The sequence below is a fragment of the Suricata suricatta genome, chromosome 13, assembly GCF_006229205.1.
Source record: "Suricata suricatta isolate VVHF042 chromosome 13, meerkat_22Aug2017_6uvM2_HiC, whole genome shotgun sequence".
Classification (NCBI taxonomy): domain Eukaryota; kingdom Metazoa; phylum Chordata; class Mammalia; order Carnivora; family Herpestidae; genus Suricata; species Suricata suricatta.
Genome location: NC_043712.1, coordinates 63730894 through 63743784, shown reverse-complemented (window position 1 = coordinate 63743784; position 12891 = coordinate 63730894). Strand labels below are relative to the sequence as shown.

The 12891-nt window shown below is 41.3% G+C and overlaps 2 protein-coding genes across 3 annotated transcripts in view; one reads left to right on the top strand and one right to left on the bottom strand.

The window, feature by feature from the left end:
• Positions 1–2281, bottom strand: part of LOC115277004 (cathepsin L1-like) — a 4076-nt gene extending 1795 nt beyond the window's left edge. The window contains exons 1-5 of one of the 2 annotated variants that reach the window (XM_029921111.1): positions 2162–2281; positions 1750–1869; positions 1512–1646; positions 867–1118; positions 17–179 (exon numbers count right to left, since the gene is read on the bottom strand). In XM_029921111.1, coding sequence (XP_029776971.1) covers positions 17–179; positions 867–1118; positions 1512–1646; positions 1750–1869; positions 2162–2281 — 790 coding nt within the window. The remainder of the gene's footprint in view (positions 1–16; positions 180–866; positions 1119–1511; positions 1647–1749; positions 1870–2161) is intronic. The other variant, XM_029921112.1, reaches the window with a different exon arrangement.
• DAPK1 (death associated protein kinase 1) overlaps positions 1–12891 on the top strand; it is a 470647-nt gene that overhangs the window by 306264 nt on the left and 151492 nt on the right.

Below are 12891 nucleotides of genomic sequence, written 5' to 3'. Positions count from 1 at the left end.
CATTGACAAATCTTACCTCGTTTATAGAACCGGAAGGTATCCAAACTTGCATCTATAGCTGCAGAGACAGGCCCTATTTTTCTCAGTATCATCATGAGGATCTTCTCCTTCCGAGGGATGGTCTGAAAGGCAGTGATATTGGCAGCAGAATGCTCGGGCCTGTATTTGCAGGGTCCATCCTTTGAATCGTAAAGGAAAAGAAACTTGATTACTACCATCCACCTCCTGGGAACATGACTTAAGACAGCTTACAGGTGAAAGATTTCCAAGTCAAGTTTGTTGTGAAGCATCTCAGGAGGTGAAATGATATTTATTGCTTTGAAATTGAAACTGCTGTGAGGGGCGCCTGGGTGGCTCATTAAGTTAAGCATCCAACTCTTGATTTTGCCTCAGGTCATGATCTCACGATCATGGAATCAAGCTCATGGAGCCTGGAACCTGTTTGGGATTCTCTCTATCTCCCTCTCTCTCTGTCCCTCCACCTCTCATACTCCTCTCTCTTTCTCTTTCTCAAAATAAATAAATAAGTCAACTTAAAAAAAAAAAAGAAAAACTAACTGGTATGGATTTAATGAAGCACCCTTGGTCTACCTGTCCATAAGACGTTTTTCACTCTGGAGAAATCTGTACCCTATACAGAAAGGTATGCATATCTCTGTATAAGGTAGAAATAAAAATACCTATGTGGTAACCATCTAAGGAGAGAACTGAGCCAGGCTAATACTGTTTCATGACAGTCCTGACAGTCTGCAGATAGAGAGTCTACAATTGAAAATGTGAATGTTAAGTATGATGTCTCTTTTCTTCAAAAGCATTCAACTCTAAGAAAGGAGCTGGAATGACAACAAGTGAGGAATTCCACTCACTCTTGCAACATATGGATAGGATTCTTCTGTGTCCAGGCCTCCGTTGTTCCTAACATACTGGAAGGCATTACTCATTAGACCACCATTGCAGCCCTCATTGCCCTCAGCCCAAGAGCAATCCAGGAGGTTCTGCACACTCAGGGATACATGTTTGCCAGTTTTCCGGAACATCTGTTCTTCAAGGGCACCAGTTGCACTAAAAGCCCAGCCAGAAGCACACCGACCCTGAAAACAAATTATAAAGGTCTCAGTCTATAAAACAATTGGCAACAGTGACAACAGTCCATCTATACAATAACTTTAAAACATAGCAACAATGGGGCTCATGGGTGGTTCAGTGGGTAAGAGTCAGACTTCGGGCCAGGTTACGGTCTCAGGGCTTGTAGGTGTGAGCCCTGCATCAGGCTTTGTGCTGACAGCTCAGAACCTGTAACCTGTTTTAGATTCTGTGTCTCCCTAGCTCTCTGCCCCTCTTCCATTCATACTCTTTTTCTCTCTCTCAAAAATAAATGAACATTAAAAACAATAACAACAACAACATAGCAACAGCATATTGTTCCACAGCAGGACATGAGAGCAGGGAGCCACTTTCTTTTTGGCTTTCTTCTTGGAGAGAACTATTGAGTAGTCATCCTTGATACTCACAGGGCTTATAGCAGCTGTTTGTTTCTTGTCCACAGGTACAGAAGTACCAGCACAGAAAGGGATTTTAAACACTTCCCCAGTCTCATTCTTCTGCATTTTAAGGCCACTCATCATGTGCCTGAATTCTTCATTGGTCTTCAGGGAAAAGAAAATAGAATGTTGACAAGCATGAGATTTTGGAAGGAAAGTACTGGAGAGAAAAAGAACAAAACATTTAGCAAAACCCTGCCACCCTCACCATGTCACCAAAGCCATTCATTGCCATCAAGAAGCTGTGTTTCCCTTGGTAGTATTCTTGATTGTGCTGTGTAATCATTTTCATGTTCTTCTCCCACACCCCTCTTCTGCATTCTTCAACCTAGAGACAAACATGTAACTTATCATTTTCATTTGTATTTGAAACCAACTGACCTGCTCCAAGTGGATGTGCTTAGAGAGAGGAAGAGAAACCACAACTAGGGGTGACATGATGCTTCTGGGAGCTGTTCTCTAGCAACCACACAGCAGGACATATGCCCACACTGAGCACAGTCACAGTGCTCTGCTTATTGCCTGGGTAAGAGTGGCCTCAAGATACTACTCTGTGCTATGAACTCCCCCCAGCACGGACGTTTACTGCAGTCCCCCTGGATAGTTTAGACGTTACTAACCATGTCGTACTGCTTCCCATGTGTCTCCTTCCACCGGATCCATTGTGCATCTAAAGTTTTATGAAATTCTAGAGTAGCTGAGACAAAGCAAAGGGCAGTCAGGAAGACAAAAGGATGCATGTTTCAAAACCTAGGAAGCAAAAACAAATGAGTACCTGATTAGACCGATCTCTCTAAAAATCCATCCTCTTTTCTTCTAAGATTCTAGAGTCACTATGATGGAGTAAAAACATGGAATTTATCCTCCCAAATACGTACACAAGGATTACACCGGCCCCACCAGGGGTGCTCACCTGATCGGGTAGCTGTGCAGACGCCCTCAGCAGGTGTAGCCCCTGGACTCTCTGATGTTGGGCAGTGGCTCCAAAGCCACCCACTTAAAGCCCTAGGGTTTGGCCTGATTGGCCCTGTCCATACCGCCCACTACACTGTAATCTTCCCAGATCTGCTTTTGTTTCCCAAGCTGATGACTTCTGTTCTGGTGTTTTCTTGATGATAATTCCTTGTTTTTTACAAAAAAGAAACTTGTTGACAATGGTCTGGACTTACCTCCCTTTCCAATGATCCTTAATTAGTTTGACTAAAATAATAGAGCAGTCACAGTGGTCCAAAAGAAAACGTTCAGGCTTATTCAACAAAGAAAACCATGTCCAACTTCCATTTAGTTGATGCCATTATAAGATGTGAAAAAAGTGTGTATTGAAGGCACACTGAAATACATTTAATGATGATTTAGTGATCTGTGCCCCTGCATGTCAAATCCAAGAACAAGAGCTGGGAAGAGCTTGCGACTCCGCCCATTCCATTCTCGGAGGCCACGTATCAAAGATTCAAGGCACTGGTGGGATGGTGCCTGGTTAACCGGCCTTCCATAGGCAGGGGCGGGAGAACTCCTGGGGTCTCCAGCCTGTGGTCTGAGAACCCCTTTCTTCTCAGCTTCTCATTCCTTCCTGACTGCGTTCCCAGGTTAGATGCTTGGGCCTGTCTCAGGGGGAATCCAGGGGTGCTGTCCATGTCCAGCATCCCCCAAAGCACACTGTACAGGTCTGGCCCTGCTTGGGGAAATGGGCTTCAGCAACTGGAAGGCAGAGTGCTTAACACATCAAAAGGAGAAAAGCCATATGATTATTTTAATAGATGCTTTTTAGAAATAAGAAGTAAGCATGCTGTTTCCAATCAGAGGGGGGAAATGGTAAATAATCAACTAGTTATTTAGAAAAAATAGAATTGGATCCCCAAAACGTGTTGCTGATGGATTCCAGAACTAAACATAAAATACAAAAGTATGAAAGTATTACAAAATATAAAAGGGAATATATTGATGTAAAAGTGTAAAGAAAAGATACAAGTGATTACATAAAAATGGAAAGTACTCCTATGAAAAAAGTTAAAAGACACTCCACAGCACAAGAGAAGATGTTTGTAACATGCAACACAAAATGGACTTCAAGGATCACATGTAGATTCAAGAAAACACTTTAGAGGCAAGATGGCAGAGAAGTAGGGTGTTCCATACTTCCTGCCTGCATCTCTCAAACAAAGAAGGGCTGAAGCCAAAGGACACTGAACGTCAAGAATCTGGGAGGAAAAGAAACAGTCCACTAAGAAGACAGCCTCATAGGTGCATGATTGCGAACTGGGGAAGATAAAAATGGGCTGGGACATGGAGGCATGGAGGGGAGGGAGCCCCCTCTGCAGTGAGACAAAGGGAAAAGAAAGAGCTGCTGAAACTTCTCATAGAACTGTCCCTGGAGAAGAGAAAAACCTCTTTCCAGGATAGAGAGGGATCCTATCATTCCATCTCTAACCACAGGGCATTTGGAGAGAGATACTATCTCTATCTGTGGAGCTTTCTTTGGGCTGGGTGTCCCGGTCCCAGAAATTCCCTCCAAGACAGACTGTACACAAGGGACTCAGTCGGCATTGGGAGGAACTGCTCCCCTACTCAATCCCTGGCTAGGAAGGGCTCCTGCTTGGGCTTGCAGGATTACATTTTGGGCAGTATCATTACTGCACATGGAGTAAGAGCTGGAAACAGGGTTGGGGTTGGGACATAGAACACAGCCCACCTTGGCTGAGCCCATGACACAGTGAAATTGGACCCAAAAGAGTGATTTGCAATGCTTGGTTTGAGAAGGAACTAGGGGCCACCATTTTTCTCCCCACAACCACCAAGGTGGGGCCTCAGGGAGAGGCCTGCAGGATCCACAGTCGAAGCGAGACCTGTCTCCACCAAACCATGCCTACCTGTGCTGAGTATTTGCTTTTTTACCGGAGCTGGATGGATGCTGTGGAAGCAGCCCTTCTCCCAAGATCAGCACTGATGTATTGCCATGATTAACTCTAGATTGATTCTTGCTATTCAGATATATTCTCCCTTATCTCATTCTTATTTCTCCTTTCCACTGTACTGGGTATTCTGGTTATAGGTTTGCTCAAACAGTCATATTTAATCCATTCTCTTGATCCATATTCTACACCTCTGTCGTTACCTTCCTTTTTCTCTCTCTGAAATAATCAGACTATATAGTTTCTCCAGGTAACGTTGTCCTTGGTTGTTGTTTTTTTTCTCCTACCTCCTGCCATATTCTCCTTTTTCTCTATCTGAATTAAGCTTTTTAGTCTATCTGCCTGGTCAGTGTTCAGTTTCTCTTTCTCTCCACCTCTGATATGTCTCTCTTTATATATGCTCTTCCATCAGCACTGCCTCCACCCTGCTCTTTATTTGTAGCTAGGATTTCTGATTTTATGCTTTTAGACTACCCTGTGTCTTTTGTTGTTTTGTTTTGTTTTGTTTTCCTTTTGGTTTGCTTGCTTGTTTGATTTGTTTATGTGTTTACATGCTTTTGTTCCCTGTTTGTCTGTCTGGGTTTTTTTGCAGGACTACCTCAAAAAACAAGCCAAAGTACACATGGTGGAGAGTTTCAAATATCACTACAAGTAAGGAAATAAAATAACTAAAGGCACAACAAGAAAGACCAAGGGACACCATTAAAAGAACATGTTCTGAATGGACAGGCCCTGAACAGTCAATGAGCCTCCCTTAATATAGCAGTACTTGCAGATGCAGAAAACGTAACAAGCTTTTAAAACTTACAAGAGACAGAAAGCTAGGCAAAATAATGAAACGGAAGAAATCTTTTCTAAAGAAATTCCAGGAAGAAATGGCAGCTAAAGAATTGGTCAAAACAGATATAAGCAACATAACTGACTAAGAATTTAGAACAATACTCATAAAATTAATCGCTGGGATTGAAAAATGCATGGAAGACCCCAGAGAGGCTATTGCTACAAAGATTATGGATCTTAAAAATAGTTGTGATGAATTAAAAAATGTTATGAATGAGGTGCATAATAAAATGGAGGCAGCCACTGCATGAGTGAAGAGGCAGAGAGGAGAATAGATGAATTAGAAGACACAATTATAAAAAAAGAAAAGAAAAGAAAAGAAAAAGAGAGATAAGTTGATCTAGGAGCATGAAAGGAGAATTTGAGAACTGAGCGATGCAATCAAATGGAACACTATTCATATAGTACAAGTTCCAGTAGAAGAAGAGAGAGAGAAAGGCACTGAAGGGGTACTTGAACAAATTATAGCTGAGAACTTCCTCAATCCGGGGAAGGAAACAGACATTGAAATCCAAGAGGCACAGAGAACTCCCCTAATACGTAACTTGAATTGATCTTCTGCACAACGTATCAGTGAAACTGTCAAAATATAAGGATAAATAGAGAATTCTGAAAGCAGCTAGGGATAAAAGGGCCCTAACATACAAAGGGAGACATATTATGGTGGTTGCAGACCTACCTACTGAAACTTGGCAGGCTAGAAAGGTATGGCAGGAAATTTTCAAAGTGATGAACAGAAAAAATATGCAGCCTAGAATACTTTATTCAGCAAACCTGTCATTCAAAATAGAAGGAGAGAAAGATTATCCCAAACAAACAAAAATTGAAAAAATTCATCCCACTAAACCAGTCCTACAAGAAATCCTAAGAGGGACTTTATGAAGGAAATGTTACAAGGAACACATGGAACCAGAGACACCACTATAAGCATGAATCCTACAGAGAACACAATGACTCAACCCATATTTTTCAATAATAACACTGAATGTAAATAGACTAAATGCTCCAATCAAACAACACAGGGTAACAGAAGGGATAAAAAAAAATTCATCTATTTGCTATCTACAAGAGACTCATTTTGTACCTGAAGACACTTTCAGGTTGAAAGTAAGGAAATGGAGAAATATCTATCATGCAGCTGGAAGTCAAAAGAAAGCTGGAGTAGCCATAAAGTTTGACAAACTGGACTTTAAAGTAAAGGCAGTAACAAGAGATGAAGAAGAGCATGATATAATAATTACAGAGTCTGTCCATTAGTAAGAGCTAACAGTTATAAACATCTATGTGCCAAATTCAAGAGCACCTAAATCCATAAAACAATTAATCACAAAGGGAAACAATCTTATTGATAAGAATGTGCTAATTGCATGGGACTTTAATACTCCACTTACAGCAATGGATAGATCAACCAGACAGAAAATTACTAAAAAAAACAATGGTCCTGAATGACACATTGGAACAGATGGATTTGACAGATATATCTAGAACCCTACATCCTGAGGCTATGGAATTCACCTTCTTCTCAAGTGCACATGACACATTCTCCAAGATAGATCACATACTGGGTCATAAAGCATCCCTCAATAAATATAAAAGAATTGAGATCATACCATGCATATTTTCAAATCACAATGTTATGAAACTTGAAATAAATCACAGGAAAACCTCTGGGAAACCTTCCAAACTATGGAGGAAGAAGAAAACCCTACTAAAGAATGAATAGGCCAATCAGGCAATTAGAGAATAAATTTTTAAAAATATGGAAACAAAAAGAATGAAAATACAACTCAAACTCTTGGGGATGCAGCAAAGGCAGCCCTAAGAGGAAAGTACATTGCAATCCAGGTCTATTTAAGAAACTAAAAAAGCTCAAATACAAAATCTAATAGCACACCTAAAGGAACTAGAAGCAGAACAGGAAGAGCATCCCAAGCTCAGCAGAAGAAGAGAAATAGTAAAGACCAGGGCAGAAATAAACAATATCACATCCAAAAGAACAGTTGAACAGATCAATGAAACCAAGAGTTGGCTATGTTTTTATAATAGTTTATTGTCAAATTGGTTTCCATATAACACCCCGTGCTTCTCCCCACAACTGTCCCCCCTCCATGAAAATAAACAAAATTGGTAAACCTCTATCCAGGATTCTAAAAAAAAAAAAAAGAGAGAGCACCCAAATAGACAAAATAATAAACGAAAGTGGAATTATTACAACCAATCCCTCAGAAATACAAGCAATTATCAGGGAATACTATGAAAAATTATATGCCAACAAACTGGACAACCTACAAGAGATGGACAAATTTCTAAAGACACATGCACTACCAAAATTCAAATGGAAAGAGATAGAAAATCTGAACAGACCCATAACTAGTGAAGAAATTGAATCAGTTACCAAAAATCTCCCAATGAATAAGAGTGCTGGGCCAGATGGCTTCCCTGGGGAATTCTACCAGTCATATAAATCATAGTTAATACCCATTCTTCTCAAGCTATCCCAAAAAATAGAAATAGAAGGAAAACTTCTAGACTCATTCTATGAAGCCAGCCTCCCTTTGATTCCCAAACCAGACAGAGACCAGTAAAAGACCAATATCCTTTATGTATACAGATGCAAATATCCTCAACAAGATACTAGCAAATAAAATTCAAAAGCGTATAAAAAGAATTATTCACCATGATCAAGTGGGATTCATTCCTGGGTTACAGGGCTGGTTCAATATTTGGAAATCCATCAATGTGATACATCACATTAACAAAAGAAAAAATAAACACCATATGATCCTGTCAATAGATGCAGGAAAAGTATTTGACAAAATACAGCCTCCTTTCTTAATAAAAACCCTTGAGAAAGTCGGGATAGAAGAAGATTGCTTAAATATTATAAAAGCGATTTCTGCAAAGCCCACAGCTAATATAATCCTCAATGGGGAAAAACTGAGAGCTCTCCCCTTGAGATCAGGAACAGGACAGGGATGTCCACTCTCACCACTGTTGTTTAACATAGTGCTGGAAGTCCTAGCATCAGCAATCAGACAATAAAAGAAACTAAAAGGCATCAGAATTGGCAATGATGAAGTCAAACTTTCACTTTTCGCAGATGACATGATACTCTACATGAAAAACTCGACAGACTCCACCAGAATCCTACTAGAATTGATCCATAAATTCAACAAAGTTGTAGGGTACAAAATCAACATACAGTAATTGGTTGCATTTTTATACACCAATAATGAAGCAACAGAAAGAGAAATCAAGAAACTGATCCCATTTACAATTGCACAAAAAAAACATAAAATATCTAGGAATAAACCTAACCAAAAGAGGGAAAAGATCTGTATGATGAAAGCTATAGAAAAGTTATGAAGGAAATTGAAGAAGACACGAAGAAATGGAAAAACATTCCATGCTCATGGATTGGAAAAATAAATATTGCTTAAATGTCATTATTACTCAAAGCAAAGCAACCCACATATTCAATGCAATCCCAATCAAAATTGCACCAGCATTCTTCACAAAGCTAGAACAAACAATCCAAAATCTGTATGAAATCACCAAAGACCCTGAATAGCCAAAGTAATATTGAAGAAGAAAACCAAAACGGGAGACATCACAATCCCAGACTTTAGCCTCTACTACAAAACTGTAATAATCAAGATAGTATGGTGTTGGCACAAAAACAGACACATAGACCAATGTGGGTCCCAGAATTGGACCCACAACTGTATGGCCAATTAATCTTTGACAAAGCTGGAAAGAGTATCTAGTGGAAAAAAGGCAGCCTCCTTAACAGATGGTGCTGGGAGGACTGTACAGCAACATGCAGAAGAATGAAACTAGACCACTTTCTTACACCGTACACAAAAATAAACTTATGGATGAAGGGTCTAAATGCGAGACAGGAAATCATCAAAACCCTAGAAGAGAAGGCAGGAAACAATCTCCGTGACCTCAACCAAAGCAATTTCTTACTCAACACATCCCCAAAGGCAAGGGAATCAAGAGCAAAAATGAATTATTGGGACCTCATCAAGATAAAAAGCTTCTGCACGGTAAAGGAAACAATCAAGAAATCTAATAGGTAACCGACGAAATGGGAAAAAATAGTTGCAAATGACATTTCCGATAAAGGGCTAGTATCCAAAATCTATAAGGAACTCACCAAACTCCACACCCAAAAAACAGTCCAGTGAAGAAATGGGAAGGTGACACGAACAGACACTTCTTCAAAGAGGACATCTAGATGGCCAACAGACACATGAAACGATGCTCAGCATCACTCATCATCTGGGAAATACAAATAAAAACCACACTGAGAGGGGCACCTAGAGTAAGTGTCCGGCTTTGGCTCAGGTCATGATCTCACAGTTCGTGGGTTCGAGACCCGGTTGGGCTCTGTGCTTACATCTAGCTCAGAGCCTAGAGGCTGCTTCAGATTCTGTGTCTTCCTCTCTCTCTGACCCTCCACTGCTCACGTTGTCTCTTTCTGTCTCTCAAAAATTAAACACACACACACACGCACACGCACACACACAAAACCACACTGAGATATCACCTAACGCCAGTCAGAGAAGTTAAAATGAACAAATCAGGAGACTCTAGATGCTGGAGAGCATGTGGAGAAATGGGCACCCTCCTACATTGTTGGTGGCAATGTACACTGGGGTAGCCACTCTGGAAAATAGTATGGAGTTTTCTCAAAAAATGAACAATAGAACTCCCCTATGATCCAGCAATAACACTGTTAGGGATTTACCCAAGGGATACAGTAGGTCGGATACATAGGGGCACATGTACCCCAATGTTCATAGCAGCACTTTTAACAATAGCCAAAACATGGAAAGAGCCTAAATGTCCATCAACTGATGAATGGATCAAGAAGATGTGGTTTACATATACAATGGAATACTACATGGAAATGAGAAAGAATGAAATCTGGCCATTTGTAGCAACATGTATGGAACTCGAGGGTGTCATGTTAAGTAAAATAAGTCAGGCAGAAAAGGACAGATACCATATGTTTTCACTCATAAGAGGGAATAGGAGAAACTTAACAGAGGACCATAGGGGAGGGAAAGGGAGAAAATAGTTAGGGAGAGAGAAGGAGGCAAACCATAAGAGACTTGTGAATACTGAGAACAAACTGAGAGCTGATGGAGGTGGGGGAGAGAAGGGGGTTGATAGGCATAGAGAAGGGCACTAGTTGGGATGAGCACTGGGTGTTATATGGAAACCAACTTGACAATAAACTGTAAGAGAAAAAAAAAGGATTATATCTGTTAAGGGTGAAAACATAAATCACTCTCAGAGAAACAAACTAAGGATATAAGACTATAGTTTGTGAAGAGAAAATACAAATGGTGTGTGAAACCATGGGAAGATGGTGAGTCTCCTTGAGGATTAGGGTTGAGAAGAGCATGGCACATCCATTCTCACTTAGCAGACCACAATCAACAACAGCGACTGATCCTTTGAAATGTCCTGAGGTGTTGGGACACGGCCCTCTTCTGCCTGTTGGGGAGATAGGTCATGGGAGAGCCACAGAACAGCAATGTGGCAGTTCGGTAGACATTGAGAAGTTTCGATAAGTGGGCCTCTGACTTGAGGGTCAGCAGGGAAACCGAGATGAGTCTTTCTAAAGTTACATATTGTCAGTAAGAGCAAAAAGATGGGAGGGATCAAAGTGTCCAGAAGTAAGGAGACGCTTGACTGTGGAAAGCTCTACAGTGGTTTGAGAAAGTTGGGGATTACTTAGAAACCTGTTTCAGCTTTTACAAACATGAAAATAAATCCCTTCCCTAGTTCAAGGGACATTGCAATAGAGAACGAGGAAAGAAATATATGCACTGGCACCATTTTAAGGCATTTTGCTTCCACCTAACCTGATAACAGTTAACTTGGTCTTTTCTCTGGGTTCACATCCATGTAATTAAATCTAACCATTTTCTTTTTCCCTTCTTTCTCATTCCCTTCTTTCTCTCTTTCTTTCTTTCTCTCTTTCTTTCTTTCTTTCTTTCTTTCTTTCTTTCTTTCTTTCTTTCTTTCTTTCTTTCCTTCTTTCTCTTTCTTTCTTTCTTCTTCCTTCCTTCATTCCTTCCTTCGTTTCTTTCTTTCTTTCTTTCTTTCTTTCTTTCTTTCTTTCTTGCTTGCTTGCTTGCTTGCTTGCTTGCTTCTGCTTCTGCTTCTTTTACAATGAAGGGCTAAAAGCATGAGAAAGATATGCAGTAAATTAGGACATGATGAGCAGTTATAAGATGGGTCTGTGTATCAGTCTGAGTTCCCCAGAGAAACAGAACAGAATATAAACCCTCCACCCCATGCAAATACACACACACACACACACACACACACACACACACACACAGTGTCACAGTCTTGATGCAGAATGCCTTCTCCGCCAGAAACCACAGTTTTTTTCCTAAGACTTTCAACTCCTGGGTGAGGTTCAGGAGTTTAGGACATGCTCTCCAAAAATAAGCCACTGTGACATATGATTATTTTGAGCTGAAGGAACTTGAGAAGCAGCAGATGCAAAAAGGGCTGTCTGACATCCCTTCCAGAAGCAGCTCATAAAATTTCCCTGAGAAAGGTGTTCTTCCCTGAGAAAGGTTCCAGCAAGAGATCGTATGGTCACAAGAGCCTGGGAGTTAACACTGAATGCATCTGTGCAAACACAATTCCTAAGTAATTATCATCCACTACTTTTGTCCCCTGTCCCTGAAGTATCTCCTTGTCACTTCCCCACAACTTACTGCACTTTCTCCGTCATTTCTTTACAGATTTATCAATACTTCCTCTAAAGGTATAGAACTTCCAGCTGTGGTCATCCCCTGGGGTATTCAATCCTATTGGGAAGGCCCCCATGTCAATATAAAATGTTAATACAACATAGATGCTTCCCTCAATGAATTTGCCTTATGTCAGTTTAATTCTCATGTTAGGCCAGAGATGTTAAGAGCACAGGAAAACATTCTTCAGTCAAGTGTGCTCAGGCGTGGGTTCTGTGTCCTGTCTGGGAACTCGTTCCCCACACCCACTCTCCTCCACCTGACTTGTGTGCATCCCTGTTGCAAAAGGGAACTGATTTGTCAATGCCACATGATTTGCATAGCAGAGGTTCAGCGAGCCCTAAAATCAGAGCAAGCAGTCTGGGCAATAATCCAACAGAGGCTGTGTTACCCAAATGTTACCAGAAAGGTCAGGTTGGTACCGACGATCACCTGGACAGGAGGAGATCCCATCCCATGCGCATGAGGCTTGGGTTGCCTTGAGGTGAAATGTGGGCCCCACAATCCCCTCCTCCAGGCACCTTACAGCAGTGTAAACAGCACACAAATGTTTGCAGGGTCAGACAGGAAATACACTGCTGCAGGAAAGATGCACAGCCCGCTGCACCCCTGCTTGCTCAGAGCTCATGATCTGGACAGGTGGGGCAGCAGAAGGTCCAGCTGGCTGGTCACACTCACAGAACAGCACCAGGAGCTGGACCCCAGGGGCTCCGCACTGCCCTCTGAGACCACACACCGCCAGGGTGCCCAGCTTGGTCCTTGTTCTTTTTCCTGGAGTGGGTGAGACAGCTTCCCACACTCACCTGCTCACTG